The 23,951-nt window shown below is 40.0% G+C and overlaps 1 protein-coding gene and 1 non-coding gene across 21 annotated transcripts in view; both read right to left on the bottom strand.

Annotated features, from left to right (window-relative positions):
* Positions 1 to 23,951, bottom strand: part of RHBDD1 (rhomboid domain containing 1) — a 125,239-nt gene that overhangs the window by 42,652 nt on the left and 58,636 nt on the right. For 19 of the 20 annotated variants that reach the window (XM_049100969.1, XM_035716927.2, XM_035716954.2 and 16 more), the window contains 3 exons: positions 19,775 to 19,863; positions 16,526 to 16,582; positions 8,826 to 8,969 (listed from right to left, as the gene is read on the bottom strand). In XM_049100969.1, coding sequence (XP_048956926.1) covers positions 8,826 to 8,969; positions 16,526 to 16,582; positions 19,775 to 19,863 — 290 coding nt within the window. Of the gene's footprint in view, positions 1 to 6,174; positions 6,210 to 8,825; positions 8,970 to 16,525; positions 16,583 to 19,774; positions 19,864 to 23,951 lie in introns of those variants that run through there. The other variant, XM_049100973.1, reaches the window with a different exon arrangement.
* Positions 10,580 to 10,708, bottom strand: LOC112670259 (small nucleolar RNA SNORA70). The gene has a single exon (XR_003142835.1). It is a non-coding gene; the product is annotated as a small nucleolar RNA SNORA70 (small nucleolar RNA).

Here is a 23,951-nt window from a genome sequence, read left to right as displayed (position 1 = left end):
CTGTGTCTCTGCCTCTCTGGGTATCTCATGAAAAATAAAATATTAAAAAAAAACAAAACGTGCTCAACAATGTGGCTCTTTACAGAAACCAAACTCATCACTGGTGTTCAACTCACAGATGAAGATGAAATATTAAGACACAGTCATGCGAAACGTTGTATAAAATGATGTGTAATTATAATGCCTAAAGAAGAACTAGAAAGGCTCAAATAAAAAGAAAATAAAATCCAAGTCACTGAAAATATCAACTACTGAGTCTATGTAAAAAAGTCTGGGCCTTCAGCTCAAAAAAAAAAAAAAGACATTTTTGTTTTAAATTTTAGTAGAAATATATAGGATTAGAAACTTCTTCATACCCTCAGTTGTTTGATTAATAAGAATGTAAGATCCACTATAATTTTAAAGCACTATTGATATTTCTTTTCCAAATTAATACATTTTTGTAGAAACAGCAAGAGTTTCTTAATCAGGCCTAAATTCATAGTTTTCTGGGATTATTTGATTTTGTAAGACACTGAATATACACCTCAATAACTTCTGAAATTAAAAACTGTATAGATAGCTTGACTATACAAATCATTGTATTAGTAAACTTGATAGTTTATAAAATTCTTTTTTTAAAAAAAGATTTTATTTATTTATTCATGAGAGACACACACAGAGAGAGAGGCAGAGACATAGGCAGAAGGAAAAGCAGGCTCCATGCAGGAGCCCGACATGGGACTCAATCCTGGGTCTCCAGGATCAAGCCCTGGGCAGAAGGCAGCGCTAAACCGCTGAGCCACCTGGGCTGCCCAGGTTATAAAATTCTTATATAATTTAGGGACTCATGGTTGCTTTAGTATTTCACAGATTGGTAAGTAAAGTGATCAACTCATTTTGAAAGTTACTAAGAGTGCCTGGGTGGCTCAGTTGGCTAAGTGTCTGACTCTTGATTTTGGCTCAGGCATGATCTCCAGATCCTAAGATCCAGCCCTGGGCAGGTTGGTGCTGGGTGTGGAGCCTGATTGAGATTCTCTCTCCCACAGTCGGCGCGCACACACACACGTTCTCTCAAAAAAAAAAATCTTTCAAAAGTTACTGTATCTCTTTCATGAATCTAAAATATTGATATATTGATTAGTGGAAGTGAAATAAATTACTTAAATCACCTACTGTATAGCAAAAAGAGTAATATTTTTGGTTTGATAGTAAAGAACAGGATTTATTCCTTTCTGTAGCCTACAATGCTTAATAGTATCTGAAACATACAAGAGGCACAAATAACAGATTTGCTGAGTAACAGAATGAATAATGATCTGAGCACATGAGTATGCAAGGTAACATCTCTGAAACTGTTAAGATGTGATAGCCCAAAAGCAGTCTCCAAGTGTGAGGGGGATGGAGGGGCGATGTGTGGGTGGAATTAATTCATTAGCGTTTTGTTTATACGTTTATTGTTAAATCTACTCATTAGCATCTGAATAATGCTTTCAATATACAGGGACTGTAGGGGGGTGGCAGAGGAAAAATTATAAATACACACAGAACTATTACTGTCAAGTTCCCAAATATGTCTAAATTTCATGTATCTTTATTTCTATTTTGCTATTTCAGTAACAGCAGGCTATGGTTAATATTTTAAAATTTGGGACCTCAAGAGAAGCCGGCTCCTTTACAATAGGGACCTAAACAGAACTCTGGCCCACTCAGTTTATTATTTTGTTTTTCCTGGCTGGGATAGTCACATGTTGTTTCAGAGATTTTAAAACTCATATACTTATGTTTCTTTACGTGCGCAATTTGACATCTAGACACAGTCTCGAATATTCAACTTCACTGAGACTAGCAAGTAAGAATCATAATCCAAAGGAAGTGTTCTGCAATGAAACTGCTTTTAGACAATCTGGCAGATGGTACTTTTTCATTACATTGAAACTTTTCCTAGGGGAAAACACACCAATTTACTGGGGGAAAAAAGGTAAGTGGTCACACAGAATTAGCTGTGCATCTCTGTCCTGGCCTCCAATGCCTCTGCAAAGCCAAGCAGGCCAGCCACGAACATTTGCATATGTTAAAAACTGCCAACTGCATTATGCCTACACTGGGCCAAAGAAGGATCATATAATCATGCAACTGAATAAGATACCACCACGTAATCCACGTATTGGTGGACGTAGATCTTCTGTAGAAAGCAGTGTGAATTTATATCCTGAAATGGCCTTTGATCTGTAAGCCCTGAGATCTACATGTCACACACCAATATTCCTGACAGTTCCCTGTACCACCTCTTCTAGCTACACCTCTCCTAGTCTGTCCATTACCACAGAATAATGGAAAAGGAATACTTACTATTCCTCAATTCCAGTCTTTATTATAAAAAAATAATAGTAAAACGAAGGTCTGATTAAGATTCAGTCATTCACACTTCAAGTAGAGCTAGTTAATTAATAAACCAGGACTGAATGCAGGCCACAGATTTTCCCCTTATTTTCACTTTGTATCAACACTGGGGAAGATCAAAAGAATGAACATAATGTACTTCATTTTTCTCAAAAATGTCCACACAATAAAGACACAAAACAAATGCTGCTCTTATATGCGTGGGTGCAGCTTCAGTAAAAGGAAAAATATACGACAGTTCTGTTCTTTTTTTACCTAAAATGTGTCTCAATTGGTCCCTATAAACACATGATGCTTATGAACAAGAGATTCAAAGATATTGTCAAATAATCTGTTAACAACAAAAGGACGAGATATTAATTTGGAACCTAAATATTTTTTTTTCCAAAATGGCTTCCCGGGCAATTTCACATCCAAAGACTGAGAGACAAAGCAGCAACTGGTTTCATTCTGAAGCCAAGACCTTTGTAGTATATTCCACCATAGTTTCACATATGGCTAACCAGCAACCCCAACTGTACAGTGTGGGGAGGGGAGGGTGACAGATCTGCTTGCTTTTCACGAGAGAGCCAAAGTGTGATTGTGGCCATTTGCCTTGCAGAAGAGTCTAAGAAAAGAAGCACAAGTTACTCTACATGCCAGTAAGGATTTCCAGCTTTAACCAGTGCACATGCTTCAGCCTGGCAGATAGGAGTTGAAAAGGACACAGCTTTGTACGCAGCCGCCAGCTGAACTTGGTGGCAGGCTATTAAAAAAAAAAAAAAAAAAAAAAAAAAAGGGCACAAATTATACATGGAAGGATGTGGGGGAGGGGTGGAGGAAAATGCAATGAGCTAATGTTCCTACTTGGCATCTGCCTTTTGACTCAAAGAAAGAGATGGCTCTTTTCCAGAATTTTTCTATTATTGTGGTATCAGCTGCCTCTTGGACTCGCTTATAAAAGTGGAGACTGCCAACAGAACAAGACAAGATTTCTGTTGAGGGTAGTAAATGTGCACGCTCCTTGAAATAATAGGGATTTCGATATTTCTACTAGAAAGGCTACTTTGGTCTTACTATTCCTGGCATGAGCTTCAGGATTTGTATGGCCAGGTACTGGTGAGGACCATGACAACAGCAAATTCTGAACTTAAAAATGTGCTACCTTGGTTCTTTAATTTACCCCTCCAATATATTTAACTAAAGAACAGTTTGAAACTAATTGGTGCTGGATGTTTCTTGCTGGACTGGCATGCTACCAAATGAATTTCTATTAGTTGGCACTTTCAAATCTCAGTATTACTCTACTATACTAACTTCTTACTCTGGAAATCAAAGAGAAGAAATTAAGTACTTATCCAACCTTTAAAAAAAAAAGATTACAGATTCTACCTTCTTCATGGAGGAAATATCTTTATTTAAACAACAACAAAAAGGTAGTAAATAAATGTACTAAGAATGATAGATTCAAACCCTGATGAAGAACAAGGAATGCTTCCAGCTTCCCTTTGGGGTATAGAAAGCTATCTTATAATAAACATAATGTGAGACAATCTACAAATTAGTAACTTTTTCTGAACTCATCACACAGCTGAGGCAGTAGGGCACCTAACTCAACACAGGTCTACAAAGGCACTGGAGCACTTGCTTACCTAGGTCAGACTCCACTGGCAACTAATAAAAAGAATTTGGCCAAAACCATGAATAAACTGCTAAAGGCTGAGTGTGAGCTAGCAAGAGAACACAGAATGTATTCACAGAACATATAACACAAAACGTACTGGGTGCTAAAATATAAAAGAACTCACAACCACTTTTAGGTTCTTCTCAGAACCTCCAGTGGGCCTCCCAAAAGAGACAGGTGAGAGTGCCCCGAAAGTACCCTTTGTCATTCCTGGTTCAGTCCTGGGAGAAGGAACAGCAACCCTGGCAGGAAAGGTTTTTATAAAATAGGCTGCATAGATCCTTCTTCTCTGTCCCTATGGAACAAAAGCCATCTAGTGCCTGGAAGAAAGGCAAAAACCACTGTGTCCCTAATGGAAAGTGAAAGCCAGGGCAGCTTAGGAAAGGGGGAGGGGAAATCAACACCAACCTCTAAATGTGGGGGAGGGCCAGAAACACTCAGAGGGCCACACCTCCAAGCCAAGGCACACAATCACTGAGATCAAGGCCTAGCCAAGGTGTACCCCACTTGCCTCCTACCCCTAGACTGCAAAACAGAGAGTTAAGAAGCAGCGGCAGTGTACCCCGGGAGACAGTCATGAGCGGATGGGGAGCCTACCCAAGCCACTGCACAGAGGAAGGGCTGAGATCCAAGGTCAAGCAAACACTGAGAAAACCTCACCAGCCCCCACCCTAAAAAACAAGGTAACACTAGAGGAACCTGAAATGCCTGGTGTACAGAGGGTAACCACAGCAACAATGTGCATTCGGGATTACTGGGAGCAATTTGTTTAATTCAAAATGCAGTATGCAATAGAACAAGTAGATAATCAGAAGGGAATGGAAGACCCGGGGAATGCTAGACTAAGTTAATCTAATTAACATTTATGGAATATTCCACCCAACCAGAGCAGAATACACATCTGTTTCAGGGGCACATGGTGTTTTCACCAGGGTGGACCATAAAATGGCACAACCAAGTGGGACTTATCCTGGGAAAGCAAACCTTCCTCAATTTTGAAAAGCAAAATAATTTAGTATGTCAACAGACTAAAGAAGAAAAAAAAATATAATAATCTCAACAAATAGATTCTTTTTTAAAATTACTCTTTACAATAGCCTACCTCCCCCTCCAAAAAAACATACTTAGGTATAACTCTAAGATATTACATGGAAGATCTGTATGCTCAAAAAAGTTTGTGATATGAAAATCTGATTACAATATAACATTGAATGAAAGCAAGAAAGGTACAAGATAGTATGCATATATGGTCAGAATTTTATAAAATAAAATTCAAACCAAGTATTTTTTCCATAGGGATAGAAAGGCCAAAAATATTAAATATTTACAACAGTGTGTCTTTAGTTCCTTATTCTTAATAAGGCAATCACCAAGTGTTTTAAAGAAAATAAAACTGAAATTAATATGAACAATTTGTAAAGCTAATTCCTTTGCTGCCACCTGTTACTGTATAATGCACTGCAAGAAGTCTCCTTAGGTCAGTTTTCTTGGAAATAGTTCCATATGCTCTTAAAATCATTTGCTGAAAAGAAAGTTCTGTGGTCAAAGAAGTTTAGAAAACATTAATGTAATAAATTGGTTTCCTAATTGCAGAACTCATTAGAATCATCAGTATACCAGCACCATTCTGGATCTTTAATGGGGTAGAGTTTGCTATATGTTTACAGTTCTGTGGTGTTTTCCAAATTTATTTGAGTGCAGTACTTGTAGAGGGGTAGTAAGAGAGACAGGACAGGGTTGTTTTGGCTGACCTTCCAAAGTAGGTTGCAGACATCACATTATTTTGCTTCTAAATACTTCAGTGTGTACCTCCCAAGAATAAGGGACATTCTGTTGCTTATCCACAATACTGTTAACACATCCATGAAAGTCAGATTACTTCCCTAACAACTTCTAATATCTAGTCCAAATACAAAATTCCAGTTTTATTAAAAAAAATGCTTTTATAGTTAGTTTTTCAAGGTTCTCATGTTATGTTTGTTATTTCCTTTTAATGCAAAACCACACACTATTTTTATTTTCTCTTTTTGACATGGATTTTTTTCTTTTTCTTCCAGGAGACCAGTCTCAATGAATTGTAGAAATCCCATGTTTTGTCTGATTATTTCTCCATGGCGTTACTCACTTTGTTCTTCTATCCCAGGTTATTTCCAGTATATTGACACTTACAACAGAAGACTCAGAGTCAGGTAAAACACTTTTAGCAAGAATATGTCATAACAAGAACATGATTCTGTGCTCCTCATCCCACATCATATCAGGAGACACACAATAGGCCACCTCACTAGTAATACTGCTGAGCTTGATCACAGCATTCAGGTGCTAAATGCCAAATCTCTCCATTCCAAAGGTATGTCTTTCTCTTTGTTACTAACATTTCTGCCACGAGGTGATACTTTATCACTGTTCTGTCTCTCAATAACCTTCTAATTGATATATATATATATTTTTTTTACCCCTGGATGGTATTTGCAGGACTACCAATTATTTCATTGTGTTCCTAATTAATTATTTACCTCTTTAAAATTTCTTTATAGGAAAACTCAGTCTTTGTGATGTACAGGTATGGGAGTTCTGCCAAATACAGAGTTTTGTATCCACCACAATAATTGAGATACACAATAGTTACGTTATTTCAAAAAATTCCCTCTCATTGTCCCTTTGGGGTCCTAAATGAAGTTTGATACAAAGTCCATTCTCAGTAGCTTTGCTCCAACCTCATTTGTCCCATAGTATTTTTTATCTCACCTAGTAGTGATTAAACTCGTATGTGCATAAGAGTAAAACCATTAAAATTTATTTTAATATAGGTTCTGGGGCCCTACCTCCAAAATTTAGGATTCCAAGGCTAAGGCATGCTGCTTATGATTGTGATTCTAGTAAACCTTAAGTATATGCCACATGATGATTATGAGCATGGCCTTAATTCTCTACCTTTCCTTCTATCCTTATTCTTTGCAATGCAATTTTGCAGCTCCTGCCATGAAGAGGTGGAGTCTGTTTCTGAATCCCATGAGTCTGGGCAGTGACTTGTTTCAGCAAACAAATACAGTGGAATTGATGGTATACCTACACAAGCCTTGCTTGTTTTGACTCTTCTGGAATCCTTGGGCTGACGCCTGGCAGATGAGCCAGGGCTAGCCTGCTACATGAGGAGGGGTGTGAGGCCTCATCTCCACCATCACCTCAGATGACAGTCAGTCAGGCAGGTAAATGGGTCATCCTGGAGCAGCCAGCTCCACGCAACCCACTGCAGACACCTCAGCATACCGGCCAGGCAAGATCTTGTAAACTTTGCAGCTGACCCATATATATATATATATTAGCCATGTCAGAGCGATCTGTTACATAGTAATAGATGACATATACACTACAATTCTGATACTCTTTACCCAAGGACTACTGACTTACCTGTTCTCCGTTCCCCCACTACCCTGGCTCCCACCACCTTCCTCAATTAGGCTTTTATATCTTGTTCAGACTATTGCTGTCATTCTACCTCCATGCACACTGCTGCTATTGACTGTATTCTATAAAGTCAGAAGTCAAGTTGTCATAATGGATGCATTCCTATCATCTAGCATAATGCCTGGTGCCCCCCACAGGTGCTCAGTCCTGGTTTGTGGAATGACAGTTGCCAGATTCATAGAGCATAGCTCTGATCATGTCGTTACTGTATGCAGGACTCTACTGGCACTTACACCACATACCAGGTCCACTTTCCACTTGGTTTACTTAATTCTAGGACCTCTGTGACCAGGCTGCAGCCTCGCTCCCCACTCTTCTTCCCTTTCTTCTCTCAAGGCTTGGATAAAAAGTGAGGGCTAGCTGACCACGCCTTTCCTTCCCTGTCTGTATGATATTGACTCCTGCCTGGAAGGCCGGCCCACAATCCATAAACTCGACACATTCCTGAAGGTCCAAGTCCTCTGTGAGAGTCTAGTTGGTCTAGTTAAGAAAGAGCTCACCCCTTCTCCTTGCCTCTAGCACTTAGCCTGAGCACTATCCCCTGAGCACCTGATACTGTGGTTACCTGTTCGTTGTGCCATCTGGCAGGCATCTCCTCTGAGACTGTGAACTTTGAATACCTCTCTGTATTCCCTATGGTACCTAACACAGTCCATGCAACATAGTAAGACCTTTGTAAATGCTTACTGAACAAATGAATAGGTGGTTTTTAGTCACTAAAATGATAATAACAGTGGTAAGCCAAACCTGTGACAAAGACGGCAAGATACACAGTGGTTTTCATATATCAGTCTGTAAAAGAATCTTCTGGAAGGCCTGTTGAAAGTACAAATTCCAAGGCTCTGCCCCCAGAGAGGTTGCTTCAGTAGGTCTGGAGTAGAACCCTAAGTTGAAATTCTTATCAAGCTGTCCATGTGATTTTGGGGGAGGTTTGTGGGAAATACTTTTACATACAGTGACACACAGCCTACTTTGTAGATATGAATTCCAAAGTAAACTTTTTCTCATGCACCTAGGAATTTTTTTTTTTTTTAAGTTTCCCCACAGAAATGCCAAGGCACTGAGGAGTGCGGTGGGCCTATAAAAAGAACGACTTTAACAATACATACATAGTCTGGCACCTTATTCGCTTAGGTTGCTGGGAATATGGCATCACACCCCATTCTTTGTAATCACAATCTGCACACATTTTTTTTCATCTACATATCCTTTTTATAAACTATTTAAAGTTTAATTTGCTACAAATAGTCCTTTTTGAGACCATCTCACCATGTGAGGTATGCTTTAGAAGTGAAGGGTGCAGAATTCCTACCTCGGTCCCAGAGGCTGGCTCTTAATGCTCTCTCCAGCTGTTCCTCCTCACTGAGTCCTGCTGTGTAGGCATTATAGTTCATGGGTGCCTCTTCAGGGTAACCTGGCCTGCCATATGGGTAATAATCCTGGTATCCGGAGTAGCCTACAGGCACAAGGAAAAAGTTACAGAACATGGCCATGTACTGTTCTTTCCATTCTTCCCATCTGTAAGCAAAGACAATAAAATGATTTAGGTCATCACTCTGAGTGCAGTAATGAGTTCCAAGAAGGAAAAGATGACAAAGGGAGAATTCCTCCATGAGCATGGGCAATGATACTCTTATTAGTGTTGTACATGCCCACAGTGCCCAATGTGGGACTGCATATTCTCTCGCATGTCCTTATGTGCCGTAAAGGAAGAAGATATTAATTTAGAAGGTCTGAGTGGTAGTGGAGAGGGGCTGGTATGACCTGTTTTCATCTGGAGTGGGCTCTTGCAGTTTAGAGCTCTGCAATACTTGGGAGTATTTTCTGTGAAGTCCTGACGAGAATCAAGGGCACGGTTGAAATGATAGTTGATAAAGCCTTTCTGTCGAGTGGCTCCATACAATGAGCGACAGACTAACATTTAATGCAAGGACCACAGGATTTCTGTGCTGGATATGATATTTTGGACAGTAAGTAACTTCATAGAGATATACAAGGCAATGTCTCTATACTTATAATTTTATGTCAAAAACATAGTTTCTATTAAAAGCACTTTCAAGTAATTGGTTGCTAGACAGAATGAGAGAAGAAACAACCTGCTCATTAAATAACGCTTTAAGTATCAGACTTACATATCCCATTAATGAAGGTCAATCACAGAGCAGAGTTCACTTTTGCAAGGTGCTTCCATCCATCTTTTTAAGTTGGTTTGAGTTTACTCCTCACATTTTCTTTAATTGCTCATTTTTATGTAATTTGTTTGGAAGAGAATTTTCCCCCCAAAGAATACCAATCTAATTCTGGTGTAATGAGAAAGAAGACAAGAGTCTGTTTAACTATATCCCTTCTTTCCTCTCATTAACATACCCTTTGGGGATGAGCTTTCAAATGTTTAATTAATGTGCTTTTTGTTGTTGATGAACATTCCTATCCTTTACTTTGAGTCCTGTCTCACAGGTCTTATATACCCAACATGGTATATAACCTGAGTTCAAATTTCTTATTGCTTCAGGGAAAAAAAAATACACAATCAAGCCAAAAAGAGGAATACTGTAGGGCAGAATCTGGTTAATTAAGATTTCATATTCAGAATATTTGCTAATTGATCCTAAGGCTACTTTTATTTTTTTGGACAGGAAGTAGGATTTATTGGTGGGCATAAATAGGGAGTTGGCAGTGCCAGGGTTCTCACAAGTGCAGAGCTCTCCATTTGTCCAAGGGGCCACTATCAGGGATGTATCTGACCCCACTGGCATCTAGGATGCGCTTCCTTTCAGCCACCTTGTCTTCAAATTCATCCACATTAAACTTAGTAAAGCCCCCCTCCCCCCCACCCCCACCGTCTTGGAGATGTGATCTTCTGGTGGCCAGAGAATTTGAATTTGGCCCTGTATAGGGCCTCAATCACATGCTCCTTGTTTTGCAGCTTGGTATAGATGGACATGATGACTTGGCCAATGGGACTCTGGCTACTGTGCCCTGAGGCTTCTCAAAGGCACCCCGCATACCTGTCTGCAGCCTAGATTGGAGTTAGCATGAGGTAAGACCTCAAAGTCCACTGGAAAGGGCTGTCTCCAAGGACCCTTAGGGCAACCTGTATAGACAATAAGCTGCATACACTGCCAAGGAGGCTACTGTTTGCAGCCATGGCACATCAGGGGTCCCGAGGCTATTTTAAAATTTACTTTTGTGCCGGTTAAAAATAAAATACAATATTAAAAAGGGAAGCAATTCATTGCCCATAAGAATTTTCAGGCACTCCCAAAGTCTTTATTTTCATGTAAACAATGAAATGAAAATAAAGCATACTGATCTAGTTTGGGCTGATAATCTAACATAATTATACACATTTACATAAATATTTGTCATATTACATGTGTCTATTGGTTATGTTTTTATAGCAGCTTGAGTAAGACATAATTGACATGCTATATATTTCACCAATTTAAAGTATACAACTCAAAAAAAAATAAAGTATACAACTCAATGGCTTTTAGTACATATTCAGAGATTTGTGCCACCACCACAGTCAATTTTAGAACATTTTCATCACCCCCAAAAACAAACCTGTGCCCTTTAGCTATCATCTTCTACCCTTCCCTAAGGAACCAGAATCTACTTTCTGGCTCTATAGCTATGTCTATTCTGGACAATTATATAAATAGAATCATACAACATGTGGTGTTTTGAGTCTGGTTTGTTTCATTTAGCACGGCATTTTCAAGGTTCATCTATGTTGTAGCATGAATCAGTACTTCATTCCTTTTTGTGACCAAATAATATTCCATTGCATGTTTCTATCACATCCATCAACTGATAGACATTTGGGTTATTTCCACCTTTTGACTCTTGTGAATTATGCTCCTATAAACATTCATGGACAAGTTTTTATACAGAAATATGTTTTAATTTCTCTTGTGTACATACCTAAGAGTGGGATTCCTGGGTCATAAGAACGTCTATGTTTAACCATTTGGAACTGCCAGAATGTTTTCCAAAGCTGCATTATTTTACATTTTATGGGTTCAGATTTCTCCATATATTCACCAAGGCTTGTTACTACCTATCTTTGCAATTATAGCCAGCCCAGTAGGTGTAAGTGGTATCCCATTATGGTTTAAATGATTAATGATATTGAGCATCTTTTCATGTGCCTGTTGGTCACTTGTACATCGTCTTTGGACAGTGATCTATTCAGAGTCCTTGCCCATTCTTAATGATTATTACAACACTCTTCTTTGTAATATTTTACAAGATGTCCTTCAAAGTTACAAGGTGAATGATTTAAATAAACATTAAATAAAATTGTTCTGGATTTGGGGGGCTGATTCTGACAAGTCTTGCTCCTAGAGTAGTAAAAAATTAGTGGGAATTTACTAAATATGTCCAAGAACCCAACTTCCACATTCTCTCTCCTGTTTCCTGTATCACAAAATTAACATCTTCATATTTAAAATAGGGGAAGGAAAAAAAATAAAATAGGGAAGGATATAAGTAAATTTCCCAAATCCTCACAGGAGTGTAGGACTGAAGTTAGATCTGGATTCAAATTTAAAAATGGACCTCCGGGGGCACCTGGCTGGCTCAGTGGTTGAGCATCTGCCTTTGGCTCAGGCATGATCCTGGGATCCTGGGATCGAGTCCCCCCATCAGGCTCCCTTCAGGGAACCTGCTTCTCCCTCTGCCTATGTCTCTGACTCTCTCTCTCATGAATAAATAAATAAAATCTTTTTTTTTTTTTTTAAAGGATACACTTCTTTAACTTGGTCTCTCCCCAACAGACCCGTGAAAAAAATTTAGCTCCCACTGCTATGTTAGGGACCACCCACCAGCAAATCTTATATCCTGAGCGTAAAGAAGACTATGGCACTGCTACAAACATTGTTTTCTAGATTTCTCACCAAAACAACAACAAAAACCTTTTATTAAGGGCAAATGGTTAAAATACCATCAATATGTCTACTTCACAAAGAACAAAAGAAAGGGGCAACCATTCCAAAACATAATAGAATACTTATGGATAAGTTGCTGAATACCATGGTATGCTTCCACAATCCCTCAACAGATAGACTGCCCAATTCCCTAAGAGTGCCAATTATTTTATTGCAACACAAAAAAAGCACATTGGGCACTTTCCCATATGGCTCATTAATTACCACTTTCAAACCCCTATGGAAAGTCATTCTGTTATACAAGTTCTAAGCGGCACTTCTACCTATCTATCTCGAAAATGTCCAGCTAATTCAAAACCCAAAATAACCCCAAAGCTCTGAATACCCATATGTACAGATATCAGAAATACTCCATACCCCATGCATCTATAGAGTTTCAACTGCCAGGTAAATTTGCTACAATTTGAGGCAATATTTTCTTGACATAGAAAAACATTTTTTCTTCATGTTATTTCTTATTTAAAAACCAACCCAGCACCGCCTTAATGAAATAAAGTCTACAACTCTAAACATCTGAATATTATAAAATCTAATTTGGTACTTGTCAGACAAAACATGAGGAGAGAAAGGGAAAGCTTCAGTGTGTTAAGTCAAAAAGACTAGTGTGGTTGAAGGTTCTATCTCATCAGTCATAAATCATCAAGAAGACCAAAACTCCTATCAATATCTATTACAATGAGAACAGGTCTCCCTAGGACAAAAAATTTTCTTCAGCTGTTCTGCTGGCCCAATCAGATATTTTTAAATCTTCATAATAAACATGGCTGGAAAAACCCAACAATCAAACACTTAAGATAAATAAGTTTAAATTATATCCTGCGATGAATAGCAGTCTAATACTCTTTTGTAGCTATATCCTTTGGCTCTGTAGTAAAAGGAATTCTGGTTATCATTATTCTATTAACTACTCCATCTGTTCCTTATACACATACCAGGATTTCATGGCAAAAGAGATCAAGAAACACCACCAAGATTAGAAAAATTGGTAACAGCTTTTTAAACATTCATGAGGTTCTTTGACCTATAAAAGACACTTCCAGCTAAGGACGGCCATATTAAGCATAAATCATTACTTGTAAGGGATACATATGCTCTCCTACAAGTTCCCTAGATGACCATTAGCATGGCCACCTGGCCTTATGTAGCTCTGCTTTTGAAGAAATCCAGTCACTTCAGAGGAAGGAATATAAATATGGTAATCTTACAGGGGATAAGAGAGAAAGGTAAAAGGGGTTTTTATTTCTCCCTTTAATTCTGTGGTGTCTGTTAGGCTTATGCTTCTTCCATATGAAGGAGGAAAGGAGAAGGTTTCCCTTTTTACTTTTTTTTAATAAATGCCAAAAAAAAAAAAAAAAAAGGAAAGACAATAAGGGGAACTGCCCTATTTTGTAAAGATAAGCCAACAGAATGTCCATCTCCTATCCTTGTAATAGAGAAAAAGCAGAGGCTTGGAATCAAGGAGTTGCATTTTTGGTCCCGGTTTTATCACATTTGTATGACGTTAGCCAAATGACTTAACATTTCTAAACTTCAATTCCCCAGCTGTCACAGAAGACATTAGGACTAGGGAATCTATGATAGTTGAAGGCATGTCCGTGCACAGGTATGTTCTTATTCTCTTTGTCCAGAGGAATATTCCTGTTACTTTCAGGGATTTAAAAAAATCAACAGCTGAAAAGCCCTTTATCCTCTGCCAACTTCCAGGTGTTAGAGGCTATGTTCCTTGTGAAGTGGAGGGAATAGTCAATAGGAAGTGAGAAACCACAATAGAAGAACCAAAATGGTCTTCCTAAGCCACCTCTTTCTTCCTAGTCAGGCAGGCCAATGAAGCTCTTATGCTTAAGTCAGTGTGAGCTGGTCTCCAGGACCAACGACTAAAAGGAATCGATGCTCTTCCAAATGAGTATATTTATCAGCTTAGTAACTAATTAATCATCACACTTCTCTTTAGGTGAGACCACAGATAGAAGCAGATCAGCTGGCATCATTCAACAATGGTTCCTCTCCCACACCAAGACCACGTTTCTAGTATTTTAATCATTCAAATTAGCAGAGGCAAAAGCCTCAAAAGTGAGGTTTTTCTTGGGGTAGCAACAGCATTCACTTCCATGATCCCCAAGTCTAGGTAAACCCCATCACCTAGACCAATGATTTTTGTTCTTTTTTTTTTTTTTTTTTTTTTTTTTTAAAGATTTTTTATTTATTCATGATAGTCACAGAGAGAGAGAGAGAGGCAGAGACACAGGCAGAGGGAGAAGCAGGCTCCATGCACCGGGAGCCCGATGTGGGATTCGATCCCGGGTCTCCAGGATCGCGCCCTGGGCCAAAGGCAGGCGCCAAACCGCTGCGCCACCCAGGGATCCCATGATTTTTGTTCTTAATCTCATTAAAATCACCTGGAAAGCTTTAAGAAAAAAAGTCCAAGTTCCTGTCTCTATCCTCATTCTGATTTAATTGGTCTGGGATGAATTCAAGGCACGGATATATTAAAAACAAAAACAAAAAAACCTCCTCAGGTGATTCATATATATGGCCAGGGTTGATGATCGTGATCCAAGTCTTTATAACTACATCAAAAACAGAGCTTGAATGTAACTCCAATAGTATCACTCCACTGATTAAATCCTTTAGTAGCACTCCAACACATTCTGGATAATCTCAAACAGGCCTTTAATAAAGGCCTGAAAAGCCCTTTCCTCCCACTGCTTTCCTTAACTTCTCCTTACTCATTCAAAACCCTTACCTTCCACCTCCTGAATAACTTCCAATAACCACAACCCTACTCCTCCCTATCAGGCAGAACACTGAATGCACCACATTAATTCTGCTGAACTGGACTTCTATCACTGCCAGGAAGGAGTCACTGGGACTGAACTAGCCCTTCCACCATAATCAAGTAGGAAACTAGAAAATATATATGAAATAAGTGTTTTCAGACATTGTGTAACAGGCAATACAAGATTTTGATCCTTGAGAGAAAGGAAAGGAGCCTGAAGGGTGCTTTCTAGACTGTGGCATAGGGACAGGGGACACAAGCAGGTGCAACAGACTCCTTGAGTGGACCTGAAATTTGCAGGACAGAAAAGAGCAAAGGGGAAAACTAAGTGCACAGAAAGACCTTCAGGAATCTGCACAGGCCGCCTGGAGATTTTGCTGAATTTTTAAGCCATGCATGTGTGGGTGAAATGCCATGAGACCAGGCCAAGGATGATGAAGAATTCCAGGAGCTCAGGCAGGGCTGGGAGACCTCTGCTTTCCAACCAACCAGAACAAAGAGTCCTTGCTGAACAAAGGCCATTCAGGAAAGATCCTAGAAAAGTGACACCTCAATACTAGCATAGAAGTAACCCTACAGTAAAAGTTACTTTAGACCCACTTTAAAGGACTTAAAAACCAGCACCAGAGGGATCACATGGTCCTCCAGTGGAAACAACTATAAAAGACAGACCTCCACAGCCTAAGGCTTCTTTAACACCTGTCTGCTAGAACTGGCCCAGGGAATGCAGGGCAGCCTCCTCAGCACGGAACATAAGCCCCTTAATCTAAAACAGGTCAGATGTCCCTTCTACATACTCGCAAAGACATATGGAAAAAATGCATTCTCTTCTTTAAGTCGCATGGTAGTAACTGTAAGAGGAATGCCTATTTTAGCCTCTGAGGTTAGGTGTGATTCTTCCTGAACGTGTAGGTGGGATGAACTACAGAGAATCATAGATCTGAAACCAACTTCTAACACTCAGCAGGCAATCCGGATGTGTAGACCAAGAATCAAGGGCCCTGGGTCTACTATGATTCCTACCATGGCTGAGAGATCTCATAACAACCATACAATCCTTTCAGGCCAGAGTTACCTCCTTCCCTGGCCTTCTCTCCCAAATTCACCCAAATCCGCTCCCTGGGCTCTAGCTCCATCTAGCTTTCGGGCATGTTAGCAGCATAAGCACATATGTGTGGACGACTCTACAACAGCATAAGCTAATATGACCTTTTGGCAGCTCGATGCTGGCAAACTCTATGATTTTTTTAAGATAAAATGTATTAAATGAAATAAAGTGCTTACCTGAACTATTAAAGTGGTACTGCTGTCCTGGATAATGAATATTGGAGGGGAAAATGCCTAAATATGAAGGAAACAAACATTTTAATTGTAGCCATAAGGATTCCCTCACTGTAGCTTTTATTGAGGTCTGACAAAAAAAATCGCATACATTTAGGTTGTACAACATGAATTCTTAAAAGGTACTAGCATGATTTGTAACATCATACTTTAATGGTATGTAACATGATTCAACATACATATGAAACGATTATTACAAAATTAATTAGTACACCCATTATCTCACAGTTACCTTTTTGAGTGTGTGTAAACATAAAATCTACTCTCAGTAAATTTCAAGGATCCAAAGCAGTATTATTAACTATAGTCACCGTATTGTACATTAGACCCCCATAATTTATTCATCTTATAACTAGAAGTTTGTATTCTGTGACCAACATCTCCCCATTTCTCTCATGTCCCCAGCCTCTGTCTGCTTTCTGATTTTATAAGTTCAACTTTTTTAGATTTCACATGTAAGATGATATAGTATTTGTGAGACCATACAGTAATTGTCTTTCTGTAACTGACTTATTTCACTTAGGGTAATATCTTCCAGGTTCATCCATTTTGTCACAAACAACAGGATTTCTTTCATTTTTATAGCTGAATAAGTCCACTACACACATGCATACACACACATATATTCTTTAACCATTTCTCTGATGGATATTTTCACCCTATTTTGGCATATTGTGAATAATGCTGTAATGAACATGGGAGTGTGAATATCTCCTGGAGACGCTGATTTCATTTCCTTTGGATATACACTCAGAAGTGGGACTGCTATATCCTCAGGTAGTTCTAATTCTTCAAGGAACCTCCATACTGTGTTCCATAATGGCTGTACCAATTTACATTCTCACCAACCGTATACAAGGGCTTCCTTCTCTCCAAATCCACGCCAATGCTTCTTATCTCCTGTCTTTCTGATAACCGCCATCCTAACGCTTCCCAACTGCAATCTGTATCACAAAGCTGTAGTAATCCAAACAGTGTCATGCTGGCATAAAAGCAAGACACATCAACCCATAGAACACAACAGCCATAAGGCCTTAACTGATGATCTTTCCAACTGGGGAGGTTCTTTATAATGAAGCCAAGGTCATTTAAAATGATTTCTAAACAACTGTTAACATAAACTCTCTTTTGCTTGGGGCCAGCTCTCTAGGGAACAGAATGCAGAAAACCTTGAGGCTCTTCTATACTTTCTGCAGTTCCTTAGAGGTTCCTGTAGACCTCAGAGAGTCTTTGCTTGGGTTTTAAGGCCCTCTGTACAAGTAGAGGTGCTCTGGCTATCCAGAGAACTCACCCCCAGCCATGCCACCCAGTAAGCCATGCTGCTTACTTCTCTTACTCTGTCCTTAAAAGGGCAGCAGGACAGTGGATTCAGCGCTGCTGAAGAGAGGGAAAGAGGGTGGGAGCAATAGCAGAGCTTCAGTGTGATGCTCCTTTTCTCCAGGAGTTATCACAGAGCAGCTTCACACTCTTGGCTCTTTTCCACCAGGTACTTATGTCACACCACTCTAGATCTTTCTCCGGCTTCCCCAGAAATAAACAAACAAACAAACAAATAAATAAATAAATAAAAGGCAGAGAGACTGCAGGCTATTTGTAAATAGCGCTGAATGTTGGTTTCAACTTTTCATATTTAAGTCTCTACTGTATACTTTTAGAATGACATGATATAAAAAGTAAGTCTCCAAAATAAATAGGCAAGGTTTTAGTAAGGAAAGTAAATAGCACAAATGGTAAAATTGTGGGGGAAGTCCTCTTTAAAATCAAAATGCTTCCCTCAATTCCATAAAATGTCTGTGGAAAGCTTGACAAACCACTTCAACTTCAGATACACGTAGAAAAGTGAAAGAAAATATTAAGCTCCCAAGAATCATTTCTTTTCCTTTATCTGTACTGAGAGCATTGGGGCAACAAAGCTCATTACTAGATTTCCATAATTAAGTTGTATCAAAAATATAATGGACCTGGACATTTTCAATAAATGTGGTTCCCACTGCCTTCTCTAAGCACACATACTGAAAACACAGTAATAAGCAAATGCAGGAAAAATGGGAATCTGTTTAGATGCAACACAGCCTGTAAAAATCATCTGAAAATGCACACAGCCCGCTAATAAAGACGGCAGCACAATGCCTGGAAAGCTTTCTGATATCATGAATATTATATGGTTCTCAAGAATACCAGTCATCGGCACAAACTGTGAAAACAAATTATTTATGGTTCAAGGAAAGGTAAAATAGTCTCAGAAGATTTCCCATGAATAAAAGATGAAATATTGGAACCCATTTGGTCTATAAAACAAGTGTTTGCAAAATAGTTTTCCTATAAGTCAAAGCTAGTATAGCATTTTAAATTAAGAGGGCTAAAAAATTCATATATTTCTAAATAAAATAAAGTATTTTCATTGAGCATCAATTTGACAGGAAAAAAAAGCAAAAAACAAAAACAAAAACAAAACAAAACAAAAACAAAAAAACCAACCAGCCAACAAAACTTTCAAAAGCAGGAGCCATGCTTCAAACAATAGAAGACTTGGGTTTGGCCATGCACACATGTGCATCCTGCCCGCTGAGAACCTACTGGTCATTCTGACTTCTTTCTAATACTGGCCTTGCACTTCAGGGCAGATTTGGTTTTCTTTTGTAACTCTGCCTTGCACACATAATATTAATTCGTGGAATACTACAGAAGAATGTATTATTTGAAACCCATTTTGGTTCTCTGCATTTTCAAGAATATCCTGGTTTTTCTGCAAGTACCATTAATGTTGAAGGTAAACATATTTGTCTCCTAAGAAAGCCTCAGGTTTACAATTTGGGTTTGCCATCTTTTCTTTGGGGCAATATAAGGACTATACCAGCTGTTTTGCCTGGTGGGGGACGCCTGAGTGGCTTAGTCAGGTTAGCATCTGCCTTCGGCTCAGGTTGTGATCCCAGAGTCCTGGGATGGAGCCCTGCATCAGGCTTCCTGCTCAGCAGGGATTCTACTTCTCTCTCTCCCTCTCCCTCTCCCCCCGTTTATGCTTGTCCTTGCTTTCTCTCTGAAATAAATAAATGGAATCTTAAAAAAAAAAAAAAGAGTCTAGTAGGGAATTCCTAGGCTGAACCACAGGGAAACTTGGGATTGTTCCTGTTTCCATTAAAATTAAGATGAACTTCCAACTTGTTGTCAGGCCAAAGGTGTTTTGTTCTGTACCTGCACATTTTTCCATTATTTTCTTCAGAGGCCCGTGAGTATACATGAGTCCAACGAGAATCCCGGCCAGATGCCCAGCGAAGGAAGTCCTAGGAGAGAACGAGACCGTTTATGAGTAGATACATTCTATCTTCTCATCAGTCCAGTGCATGTCACTTTGTCACTGTCTCCAGGCTTTGTTCCATATCGTGTCCTTTTTGCTGAGCAGCATTTCATTCTATCGAAAGCACCTTTCCTACCTTAAAAAAAAAGTACGATGGGTAATAACCACCACGTGTTTAAGGTGCGGTATCCCTCCTTGAACAGGAGAAAGCATTTTGTCAAGACCACCCATTCTATTTCTTCCAGTGTTTCTCTGTGGCTCTTATCCAAAAACATAAATGAAACCAGTGCTCCCCAAAGCACACCTTGAATTACCCAGCCACTGTGAGGCCCGCTGTCTATCCGTGCTGCTGTATTTTTATACACCACTGACCAGTGAGGCAAAGAGCAAGACAAACCCAGCAGAGGAGCCTGGGATGTCCACCCCCTTCCCCCCAAGTTGTCTTCATAGGCACCTTTCCATCACTCAGCAAAAATAAACAAAATTCTCAACCTCCAGCCTGAAAGATGAGTTAGGGCATTAAATTGGTTCTATTCTTCTTAAGGTAGCATCTAGACTTGGCAATTGCTTCTAAATTCAAGGCAAGCCCCAGCTAAGTCTTTGTTCAATGAGTAGAAGAATAAATGAAAGAAAGATCACCTGGCCAGTCTCCCTGCCCTCCCAATCCCCCAGCTCTTGCACACTCTACCATCAGCTGTTCCGGAACAGTGTCAGTGTCATGTCATGTCATGGCCATCCAGTGACACTCGCTGCCTCGTCTGCTTATAGTCAAGTCCTCTAGGCACTTGGCCTTGCTCATCCCTTCCCTTCACCCACAAAGCCCATCTCCTCACCCCACTGCCAGACCCCCACGTACTCACAGGTGGCTATAAGGCTGAGCTGGATGGCAGGCACCCCTGTCATAAAAATCATGTCCCTCTTTCCTTCTACCTCCCTCAGTCACTTCCTGTGGCATGTATTCAGCCCTCTGGGTAGTGGAGTGTTTACACGCTGGCCCGTCTGTCTCTTTCTTACAAATAACCTGGGGGCAGCAATGATGTCTCCTTAGTCATCTGTTACGCTACATTAGAAGCTCAAAGCAAAAACAGAAAAAGGTCAAGTGATTGAATATTTCCACAGGGCAGGGAAATGACCCTCACTTCAGAAGTGGGGGCCACCAAAAGTTAGTAAGGAGCTGGACATAAAGTCCAAGAGTACGGTGGCTTTCGCATGTGTATTACACGCTCCTCGGGCTGTGTGTCGCACAGGGCAGACACTCGAATGTGTGTGAAATGAATGATTTGAGTGTCCTCGGACCAGAAGGCCCATTAAACCCATGACATCTTAAACTTAGAGCACCCTCGGAGCCACAGGGCTGAGGCTCAGTCCCCCATGGGAGACCTAGCATCAGAGCCGACACAGTCCACCTGCCCCCACAGCAACCAACAGGCCCAAGGCCCTGGAAATCTTCAAGCAAGACAGCCAGCCATGAGTCATTCTCAGTGTCTTAGAGCCAGCAAAGAGACTTGTTGGCTCCCAGGAAAAGACCAGACAATGGGACACTTCAGAGGAAAGACGAGACGCAGCCTTCTACAGACAGAATGGCACTGCTGTTCACTCCATGTGCCAATTCAATCCTACTGTTGCCCAGGCAAGCTCCTGCATGTCCACACACATGGAAAGTCACAACACGTGTGCTTGCACACATGCCATACACACACATACTCCCCCCAAACACAATACACGGTCATTCCTTCAAGAGAGCTATTATTTTCATCAAATATATTTACCTCAAAATATGTGTAACCTGATAATGAAAATATGGGATCAGATGCTCGGGTTCCCATTTTCAGGGAAGAAGAGCATGAACTGGGCTTTTCTTCAGCTTTTCAAAAAAATAAAATAAAATTGTGCTTATTTTACTCTATTTTTAGGCTACATAAAACTCTTCAAATAGTTCTAGGAATGGCAAAGAAAGTGGTAGTTTGAGGGATACAAAGAAGCAGCCAGAATCAATTTTTTAAAAATAGTAACCTCGATTTAACTGAAAAGAATAAAATTGCATCAACATTCTCAAACTTTTTAAACCAATCTTCATGGTGAATCATATAGAGATATAAAATAACATGGGAGAAAATTTCAATTGAAACCCCAACCTCTTAAACAATCAATCCTGAACCTCATTTACAATTTAGAGTATAATATGGTGAAATGAATTTCTTATCTCTCTAAATGAGTTTGCAGAAGTTTGAGTTATAATCTAATTGTCCTAATATAATTGCAAATAACTAGGGATGGAAAGCTGGCAGACCAGAGACCAGACTGCATTATGGCCCAACCTTCCAAATTTTCACAAAAGTCCCCTCTCAAAACCCTGGCCGTCCTCATCCATTCACTTAAGCTTTATATGGGTGTTCTTTTCTTTAAAATAAGAAGAGATTATGATCAGATTAATCAAAACTGAGAATGTCTTAACATTACACACCAAAAAGGGAGAGGCAGCCAACGAAGAAGGAAATATGGGCCCATTTTAAGAGGCATATATTAACTTTCTCTGTGCCTTTGGTAAGCCTTTGACAAACCACCTCACTGGCCCTCTTGGAGACACCCACGTCCTCAGAGAAGAAATGGAACCGGAGGCTGTCTCCTCCCCAGCAGGACAGGGAGCCCCTGTCCCAGCACTAGTGTGCTTGATCCCTGACCTGGGGTGTTGCGGAGCTGCAAGAAGGCCCTCCTGCCTGGGCTTTGGAGGAAGACAGTTAACAGCTTCAGAAGCAGGTTGTGTTATTATGATCATAACCACACACATAAGAAGGACACTTTGATGTCTGTGGTGTCCGAGGAAGCCCGTGGTTTCACGGCAGCTGTCCTCGAAGTATGCGGTCTGCTCTGAGTTATACCCGCAGGCTGATATCCTGTGCGGCCAGCTCTCGAGAACACGGCTTCTCCTGGACCCGATTCGGTCTTCGGCTGAGACTGCAGATTTGGTGATGGCCTGTCACCTTTCATCCTAATTCAAACCCTATACCCATGACCTTGCTTGTGCGGTAAACGGCCTGACACTAGCACTCAACAAATAACAACCAAAGGAGTAGAGACATGGAATTAAAATTACATATAAAAATGCACATTTCTTGCATACATTACAACTGTATTATAAAAACCCACGTTACACACAGTCACCGATTAATAGTTGTTTTAGTATCAAATCTCATTGGGAGAGACAGTGATTAAGCACAACACCCTCCCCATCCCGCATACTTGGACAATGTATTACACAAAACATGCTCTCCATTAACAAAACAGCAGCACTAAACCTATTATTATATCCTAAAATTGGTCACTTAGAAGCTTTATTTCTTCTGATAGTGCAATAGCAACTCGCTTTAGAAATCCTAAGAGCTATAATCAAACACTGACCATGATTGGTAAGATACAGTCACAGGGGCCAGACACATCGCTGCCATGTACAGTCACCTAGGTTGTGTGGACTGCATATACGGACTACAATGAAAAGAAATATCACTTGTCAGGGGTCTCAAGAGTGCCACAAAGATCCAATATTCAAATTTGGATCATCGTTTCTCAACTTTGGGCCAATTACTTAGAGTAATTTCATTTCAACAGGGGGACGATATCTTGATCCAGTAGTTCTTAAAGTTGTTCAGTTTCTAAGCCCCTTTAACTGTTGAATCCTGTCTGCAGAAAAATTACACATACACAAAGCATGTCACCTATAATTTTAAGAAGTCTATGGATGGCTTGAATTCCAGACCCTTGCCTCAAGCGAAAATAATTCATCACAAACAGAAGAACTCCAAACCTCCACCAATCTAAGTAGTCATACAATCGGCTGGAAAAACTGTTTGTCCTCAAATACTAAGGCAGAGGTAGCCATTTTGTTTAGATGAAGATTGCTTTTTTATTTTAAGATTTTATTTATTTATTCATGAGCGATACAGAGAGAGAGGCAGAGACATAGGCAGAGGGAGAAGCAGGCTCCCTGCGGGGAGTCTGATGTGGGACTCGATCCTGGATCCCGAGATCACACCCTGAGCCAAAGGCAGACGCTCAACTGCTGAGCCACCCAGGCAT

Source organism: Canis lupus, chromosome 25, assembly GCF_003254725.2.
Source record: "Canis lupus dingo isolate Sandy chromosome 25, ASM325472v2, whole genome shotgun sequence".
NCBI classification, from domain to species: Eukaryota; Metazoa; Chordata; class Mammalia; order Carnivora; family Canidae; genus Canis; species Canis lupus.
The sequence above is the reverse complement of the archived record's forward strand: the minus strand, read 5'-3'. Positions and strand labels throughout refer to the sequence as shown.